The sequence below is a fragment of the Microtus ochrogaster genome, chromosome 2 (assembly GCF_000317375.1).
Source record: "Microtus ochrogaster isolate Prairie Vole_2 chromosome 2, MicOch1.0, whole genome shotgun sequence".
In the NCBI taxonomy this organism is placed as follows: Eukaryota; Metazoa; Chordata; class Mammalia; order Rodentia; family Cricetidae; genus Microtus; species Microtus ochrogaster.
The window spans coordinates 13063888-13072547 of NC_022010.1; the positions used below are offsets into that span (position 1 = coordinate 13063888).

The 8660-nt window shown below is 48.8% G+C and overlaps 1 protein-coding gene across 1 annotated transcript in view; it reads left to right on the top strand.

The window, feature by feature from the left end:
* Positions 1 to 1517: 1517 nt before the first annotated feature.
* The window catches only part of Rilpl2 (Rab interacting lysosomal protein like 2), a 10958-nt gene continuing 3815 nt past the window's right edge, over positions 1518 to 8660 (top strand). Inside the window, exons 1-3 of the mRNA XM_005344382.2 lie at positions 1518 to 2065; positions 6614 to 6765; positions 7233 to 7337. Of these exons, the coding sequence (XP_005344439.1) occupies positions 1760 to 2065; positions 6614 to 6765; positions 7233 to 7337 (563 nt within the window). The 5' untranslated portion in view covers positions 1518 to 1759. The remainder of the gene's footprint in view (positions 2066 to 6613; positions 6766 to 7232; positions 7338 to 8660) is intronic.

Genomic DNA, 8660 nt, shown 5'->3' on the forward strand with positions numbered 1-8660 from the left:
TGAGCTACCATGTGGTTGCTGGGAATTGAACTCAGGACCTTTGGAAGAGCAGGCAATGCTCTTAACCACTGAGCCATCTCTCCATCCCCCTATTTATCATTTTATTTTCGCTTTCGCATGTTGCCTGCGATGTGTGTTATGTGCACTGTGTGCATGCCTGGCGCTGAAGGCAGTCAGGAAAAGGCATGAGGTCATTAGGAACTGGAGTTACACATGGTGCGGGTGCTGGGACTCAAACCTGGTCCTCTAGAAGAGCCATCGGTGCTCTTAACAGCTGAGCCATCTCTCTTTGGAGGCAGGGTTTCACTATGGAGCCCTGGCTTGAAGCACCATGTAAAGCCAAGCAGGCCACTGCTTGCCTCAGCCTCCTGAGTGCTGGGGTTAAAGGTATGTATCACCACCCAGTAGTGGTGGCACACATGCCTTTAATCCCAGCACTCAGGAGGCAGAAGCAGGTGAATCTGTCAGTTTGAGGCCAGCCTGGGCTACAAGAGCTAGTTCCAGGACAGGAGAAATTCTGTCTCAAAAAACCAAAAATAAAAAAAATTCAAAAAGGTATGTACCACCATACCAACCAAATCTTTGGTTTTGATATCAAAGGTATCAGTTCTCAATGGAGCACATTTGGGTACTTTGTTCTTGTTTTGTCTGGCTGGTTGGGTTTTGTTTTTTCAAGAAAGGGTTTCTCTGTGTAGCCCTGCTGTCCTGGAACTTGCTCTATAAACCAGGCTGGCCTCGAACTCACAATAGCATGTGTCACCACCGCTCATTTCACAATTGAGGAAGCTCCTAAGCTTTAACGGGAAAGAGAGGCTTACCATTAAGGCAGGACCATGTTTAGAACAGACTGTATTGTTGCTCTCTAGTAATGCTCTCCCTCCCATCTCAAGGTCTGATGCCAGCACGAAGCCCCTTTCTTTGAACCGATCTCACTGAATGGAGCTGTGTGAGCTGTGTGTCAGCGTCTGAGGCAGACCGAGTGCTGCTCCTGTCTTTTCTTTTACTTAATTTTAATAACAGGAAGCTGATCTCCCTTCCCTGTCTGGGAACTCCTCGGTTGTGAGCATTTCCTGGAAATGTGTATTGTGGTTGTTTCTGCCTGCTTCTTTCCCTTTAGCAGCCCGTTTCGCAAGGTTCATTCAGGGTAAAGGGGAGTCGGCGCTCTCTGCATTTTCTCGCTCACAGGTACTGAGATGTGACTGGGTAGCCAACAAGATAGTTAGCTGCCTTACTCCACCAACTGCTCGGCTTCTCAACCCAACCGCTGCCGCTGCCTACTGTTTTTTCTACGCAATTTTAAAAAAAGAAAACTTCAATAGAGACCAGGATTTCCCCTCCCCGGGCATGCAAATTCGATAGCTGGAAAGCTCCAGTTTGCAAAGTGAAAAAGTTGTGAACTTTTTTTTAAAACCCTCTTTCCGTTACCACCCTGGAAAGTCCGCCCCCGTCTCCGTAGAAACCAGGCTTCCAGGCACCAGTCACCAAGGGCGGAGCTTCGTGCGGCTCCTCCCCCGCGGGCTACCAGGCCTGTGGTCAGCTCGTGCTGCTTCGTGCCCGGTTCTCGCTGCACTTCCCACGGTCCCTTCTCCGTGTCCCCTTCAACAGGCGCACGGCTGTGCAGCTGCGCGCGGTTTTCCGTGGTTCGGTGCTTCCCGCGACTCGGCGCATTCTTCCAGCCTGAGTGCGGCGTGGACTCGGCCCAGAGCCAGTGGACGCGTAGGTGACAGCCGCCCCGGAGGTCGCCAGAGTCGAGGGCGCCATGGAGGATCCTCCTGTGCGCGAGGAGGAGGACGGGGAGGACGACGAAGGCGCCCTGGCCAAGAGCCCCCTGCAGCTGACCACCGACGACGTGTACGACATTTCCTATGTGGTCGGCCGCGAGCTGATGGCCCTGGGCAGCGACCCCCGCGTCACCCGGCTGCAGTTTAAGATCGTGCGTGTGATGGAGATGCTGGAAGCACTGGTGAACGAGAGTAGCCTGGTGGCCGAGGAGCTGCGGATGGAGAGGGACAATCTCAGGCAGGAGGTGGAGAAGCTGCGGAGAGCTGGTGCGTCTGGAGGCCAGGTGAGCGAAACCCAAGTTCAGTCTGGAAGTTTTCCCACAGTTAACATTTGTTGAGTACCTACTAAATGTCTGACCCTACAGTGTTCCGTGTCAGTAGACTACTGCTTCGGCTTTCAATTTACTTTAATCTTTATTTTTTATATGTATGGGCAAACGTTTTGCCTTCAAGTTCTTCAGTGCGCCACATGCGTGCAGTGCCCCATCCGGGGCCAGAAGAGGGCGTTGAATCTCACACTATGGATTTATGGATGGTTGTGAACCACTTTGTGGGTGCTGGGAATCAAACCCAGATCCTCAGCAAGAGCAGCCAGGGCTCTTAACCGCTGAATTATTTCTCTAAACCCTATTTTACTTACTTTTTTAAAAAAAAAAATATTAATATTGTGCGCACATGTGCCTCTGTGTCTGTGTGCACGTGCACACACGTGCACGTGTACCTGTGTGTATATATGTGTATGCGCTCAGGGAACAACTTTGTAAAGTGATTTTCTCCTTCCGCCATGCGGGTTCTGGGTATAAAACTCAGGTCCTCAAGCTTGGTGGAAAGCATGTGAGGATCTCTTTAGCCCTGTCCACTCCACTGTATCTTTGACTTTAGCCCCAGCAATTGCTTCAAATGTTAGCACACTTCAGAATCCCTTTCTAAGAGTGATCTTGAAATCTTGAAAAGAGATAGTACCTGACCTGCCAGTAGTAGTAGCTCACACCTTTAATCCCAGCACACCAGCGAGGTAGGCAGAGGAACCATAGACCAAGTTCCAGGACAGTCAGGTCTACACAGAGAAACAGTCTAATTTTCTTTTTTCTTTTTTTGATTTTCGAGATAGGGTTTCTCCGTAGCTTTTGTTCCTGTCTTGGAACTAGCTCTTGTAGACCAGGCTGGCCTCGAACTCACAGAGATCCGTCTGCCTCTGCCTCCCTAGTGCTGGGATTAAAGGCGTGCACCACCACCGCCTGGCAAAACAGTCTAATAAATAAATAAATAAATAAATAAATAGCACTAAAGCACAGACTTGTTAGTCTGAGAAGCTGGATGTGGGGTGTGTTATCTTTTCTGTGGTTTAGGGTTGAAGTGTTGGGCACTGGAGGGGCCTGAATGTGCTGAGCAAGCATTGTGCTGCTGAGTGAGTTGTATAGCCCATTTCTTACTTCATTAATTTTTGGTTACAAGATAAGGTCTCTCTTTTTTTCTTTTTTCTTTTTTTTTCTTTTTCTTTTTTTTTTTTTTTTTTTGGTTTTTCGAGACAGGGTTTCTCTGTGGCTTTGGAGCCTGTCCTGGAACTAGCTCTGTAGACCAGGCTGGTCTCGAACTCACAGAGATCCGCCTACCTCTGCCTCCCGAGTGCTGGGATTAAAGGCGTGCGCCACCATCGCCCGGCTTTCTTTTTTTCTTTTTCTTTTTTAAGCACTAAGTAGCCTTTTCTGGCCTGGAGCTTCGTGTGTAGACCAGAGCGGCTTCAAACTCACAGAGATCCTCCTTCCTAAGCATCCAGAGTTCAGAGGTGGCAAGCATGAGCTGCTATGCTCAGCTTAACAAAGGTTCTAAGAAAGGACTTCCTGTAACTTCACACACATACACACTCTCTCTCTCTCCCTCCCCCTCTCTGTCCCTCCCTCCCTCTCTCTTACTCTCCCTCTCTCCCTCCCTCTTTCCCTCCCTGCCTCTGAGCCTCCCTCCTTCCTTCCCTCCCTCTCTCTCTCTCTCCCTCTCTCTATGGGCACATATTTCTTTCCTGTTCTATTTTTTGCTTTTGTTTCACTTACTATTTTCTTGTTTTGTATTATTTAAGGCAGAGTCTCACGCTGTAGCTCAGGCTGGTTTCGAACTCGCCTCAGTCCTTCTGAGTGTTGGAAGCAAAGGTGTGAGCCACCACTATTGGCTATTTCATTGTAGCTGCAGAGACTCTGCTTCCACATCCAGCCTGGGTGATGGCCAAGAATCTCCATCGAAGCCTGGCCTTGGACATTCGAGAAAAGTTTAACTAGTTGATCTGCCTGGGTGGCTCTGCCATGTTCTTGCTATTTGGTGTATGTGGTCTTGAGGCACAGGGAGATGGAGGAAGTTGCATTGTGGCCTGGGAACTGTAGTTTGCATGTGGCCCAGTGATTTCCCCCAATGGGGCAGAGGGGACAAATGTCACAGGCACCAGATGAGGTAGCATATTTTCTTCCTTAAATACAGTCTTTAGGCAGGGTGTGGGAAGAGTGGGGGTGGGGAGCCGGATGTGGTAATACATGCCTGTCACAGTAGCTGGGAGGCTAAGGCCAGATGGTTGAGAGCTTGAGGCCAGCCTGGGCTACACGGCAAGACCCTGCCTCCAGGAAGAAAAAAAAGGAAGGAAAGAAAGAACGTTTTTTAAAAAAATGTTCATTGACAACACAGTTTATTAAAACATCCTGTTCTTTTTTTATTACTTTTTTATGTGGTCATTACATATAACGTGAAACCCTTTGCCATCTTTATGTCTGAGACAGAGTTTTGCTGTGGCCTGGAACTCCCCATGTAGACCTCAAACTGGCCTCGAACTCACAGAAATCGGCCTCTGCCTCTCCAGTGTGGGATTGATTTGCTTAAAAATGATTTTTCAGATTTATTATTGTGTGTGCCTGTCAGATCCCCTGGAACTGGGGTTATTTATGGTTGTGAGCCCTTATGTGGGTGCTGGGAACGTAACCCAGGTCCCCTACGAGAGGCGTCTCTCCAACTGCTGGGTGTAAGGGTGTGGGACCACTACACCTGTCTACTTTTTATTTGTATTTTTTTAAGTTAATTTTTCTTTTGAACCATGGCAGGAATGGATCTCAGGGTCTCGCTCACACTGGACTTGTATTCCACCATTGGGTGGCTTCCCCAACCCTCCTTTATCATGTTCAAGTGTATTGTTCACTGGCACCAAGTTCATTCATGTTTTTTTCTACACTCTTTTGAGGCCGGCCTGGTCTACATAGTGAGTTCCAGGACAGCCGGGGTTACATAGAGAGACTCTGTCTCAAAATCAAACAATCCATTCCCTCAAAGAAAACTTGTTTGTTTGTTTTTTTAATGCTTGTTTGTTTTTCAAGACAGGGTTTCACAGTGTAGCTCTGGCTGTCCTGAAACTTGCTTTGAAAACTAGACCAACCTGTCTCTGCCTTCCAAGTGTTGGGATTAAAGGTGTGCACTACCACTGTCTGGTATACACGGGGTTTTTGTTTGTTTGTTTTTCTTTCTCCTCTAGGTAGGCTAGTGATTTACGCTGAGCACACCATTCTCCTAATCCCCCCTCTCCCATTTTTTTTTTTTTTTTTTTTTTAGGTAAGGTCTCTTTGTGTAGCCCTGGCTATCCTAGAACTCACTTTGTAGATCAGACTGGTCTTGAACTCACAGAGACCTGCCAGCCTCTGCCTCCGAAGTGCTAGGATTAAAGGTGTATGCCACCACCCATGCCTTGTTTTTTTATTCTTTGGATTCAGGACGGGTAAAACATTTCCCTAGCACCCTTCAGCCACCCAGGGAGTGGGAAGCCCTGAGTCAGAATTCTGTTTAAACAAGCAAGCAAAAAGAATATGAGGAATGTCTTTGTTTGTAATGACCTTGGGAAATGTCCACCATCCTGTTATCAGTGGTGAGAGTCCTGAACTGAGCCCCTGCTGCTGCACTATTGAGGAAGTCTGTGAACAGAGCCACGAGCTTTTTATCTTCTCCAGTGGCTATGGAATGTAGGCCTTGAGACGGGGCGCACAGCCCCAGTGTGTCGCTTCCCGTGGGAGTCATGTGGCTCTTCATATTACGTAACACATGTATCTTGTGACTATTTTGATTTAATATATTTTCATGGGTGTTTTTTGGTGCTAGGGATGGAACCCTGGCTTCACACATGTGAAGTGGGTGTTTGCCTCTCAGTACCTTCTTCTTTTGTAATACATTTATATTTCATGTGTATGGGGGTTTTGCGTATGTGTGTGTGTGTGTGTGTGTGTGTGTGTGTGTGTGTGTGTGTATGTGCGTGCGCACGCATGTGCACCACGTGTGTAGGTCTAATACCTTTGGAGGACAGCAGAGGGTGTTGGATCCTCTGGAACTGGGGTTATAGGTTGTGAGCAGCCGCAGAGGTACCCAGTTGGGGTCCTCTGCGCCGCAGCAATTACCCTTAGCTGGGGTTCCATCTCATCAGCCCTGCACCTGTTCTCAGTGACGCACTTCATGGCTTCTTGTTATCTCTCATTCTGATACTCAAGTCCTTCTCAGTCCGAGCAGGAGTAGGACCTTCAGCCGGGCAGTGGTGGCGCACGCCTTTAATCCAGCACTTTAATCCCAGGAGGCAGAGGCAGGCGGATCTCTGTGAGTTCGAGGCCAGCCTGGTCTATAAAGGGAGTTCCAGGACAGGCTCCAAAGCTACAGAGAAACCCTGTCTCGAAAAAACAAAAAAAAAAAAAAAAAAAAAAAGAGTAGGACCTTCAAACTTTCTTTTCATTCACCTGCCTTCCTCCGCTCAGAGCTGACCTTTCCCTTCATGGGTGGGAGTGGCCCAGTATGGTGACTCACCCAGTTGGTCTGTTGTCTTTCAGGTGAACTTGGGACCGGACAAAATGGTAGTGGATCTGACCGACCCCAACCGGCCCCACTTCACCCTACAGGAGCTGAGGGACGTGCTTCAGGAGCGCAACAAGCTCAAGTCGCAGCTGCTGCTGGTGCAGGAGGAGCTGCAGTGCTACAGGAGGTGGGCTCCCCGCAGCGGCCTCCGTGACACTCTGACATGCTGGCTCCTGGTGCTCTCATCCAGTTTACTGAACATGCACACGTGCTAGGCACCAAGTGCACAGCTGCGCAGTACTGGACAGGGCTGCCCCTGGTAGCAAAAGGTCCTCGATATTTTAATAGGGAAGCCACGACCAAGTGAAGTCCAGGCAAGCTGCCAGGTGGTGGTGGCAGTGGCACAAGTCTTTAATCCCAGCACTGAAGGGGCGGAGGCAGGCGCATCTCTATGAGTTAAAAGCCAGCCTAGTCTGCATTGTGAGACCTTGTCTCAATGCCCAACAACAAATACTTTATTCTGTTTATTTTTGGTGTCAGGGATGGAACCCGAGGCCTGCCGTGTCCTAAGCATGTGCTGTGCCAATGACCTAAAACCCCAGAAAAGAGATCCACAGTACAACTGTTTACTCATCCCTGCTCTCCCTTTCCCAGTGGCCTGCTTCCACCCAGAGAAGCTCCGAGAGGAGGAAGAGAGAAAGATGCTGTGGTTACCATGGGCAACAGTGAGAAGGAAGAGAGGACCATCATGAAGAAGCTGTGAGTCACCTGGCTCCTCCCATGACCACTAGCTCATGATGATGAGATGCTGTGGGATGAGGGGAGGCTGTCCAGGCCCGGGATGGGAGGTTCTCCTCTGCTGCAGCCCGGAGGAAAGTCCCATGCCACTTAGTTATAACTGTACCAGTGCTAGGAGGAAGTTTAAGCTTGGGACACATCTTGGCAAGTGTGGGCAAGGGCCTGCCCATGGGTGACAGTCTCTCTGACTCAAGTACTTTGAACCATTGTTATTAATAGCGTTAAAATTATTCATAGGGTCACTTTCCAAGATTTCACCTAGCCATGGACAACCAGGATCCAAAAATATTTAATGGACTATTCTAGAAATAGTTGAGTTTTCAGGAGGGTATGGTGGCGCATGCCTTTAATCTCAGCACTCAGGAGGCAGAGGCAGGCAGATCTCTGAGAGTTTGAGGCCAGCCTGGTCTACAAAGTGAGTTCCAGGACAGCTTAGGACTTTATACAAAGAAACCCTTTGTCAAGGAAAAAAAAAGAAAGAATGAGAAAAAGAAAGAGTGAGTTTGCCGGTTTCCGGTTGTATGCTGTTCCAAGCAGTGTGGTAAAATATTCTGTTTCCTGCCATGACCATTCTGGGGTATGAACTGTCTGGCCATCTTTTTGAAGCCAGGCTGTCCACACCCTCTGCCTGGCCATCGTGTAGTAGTCAGGGGTGCCTAGTGAACCTCCTGTCAACAGTGACTTCAAGGCAGGAGAGTCTTCAGCTGGCAGCTTGGCATGCCAAAGAGAAGCTATCTAGAAGGGATTTCTCGTAAATAAAGAGGGAAGTTGGCTGGCAGGTAAGAGCATTGGCTGCTCTTCCACTCAGACGGGGTTTCTGTGATGCCATTAAATACTGAGCCAAGCAGTGTGGGGAGGAAAGGGTTTATTTTACTTGCACTTCCATATAACAGTTCACCATCAGAAGCCAGTAGGGCATTGTCGTGTGTTACAACTCTTCCTGGATAGGGAACCCCCGAAGGATACCACACCACCAGAGTCCATCTTGTTTTATTGAGGCTACTTGCAGGAATCTGGGTAAGAGGTTACTTAGAGGAGCAGAAATGACTCAAGGACACCTGCATCACCAAAGTTCACCCCAGCATGGGTGACAGCGCATGCCGCTGGGAACCAGGAGCCCCTGCAGACTGTTGAGCAGTGTGGAGCGTGGAGAGTCCTTTCTGGGGCCTCAGTTGGTCTAAACCTCTTCCAGGCAGCTTAGCTGGTATCTATCTCCTCCAGGAACCTGGTCTGGTTCGAGTCTCCTTTGCAGCTCTGTTCATTTAGTCTTTTTTTTTTTTTTTT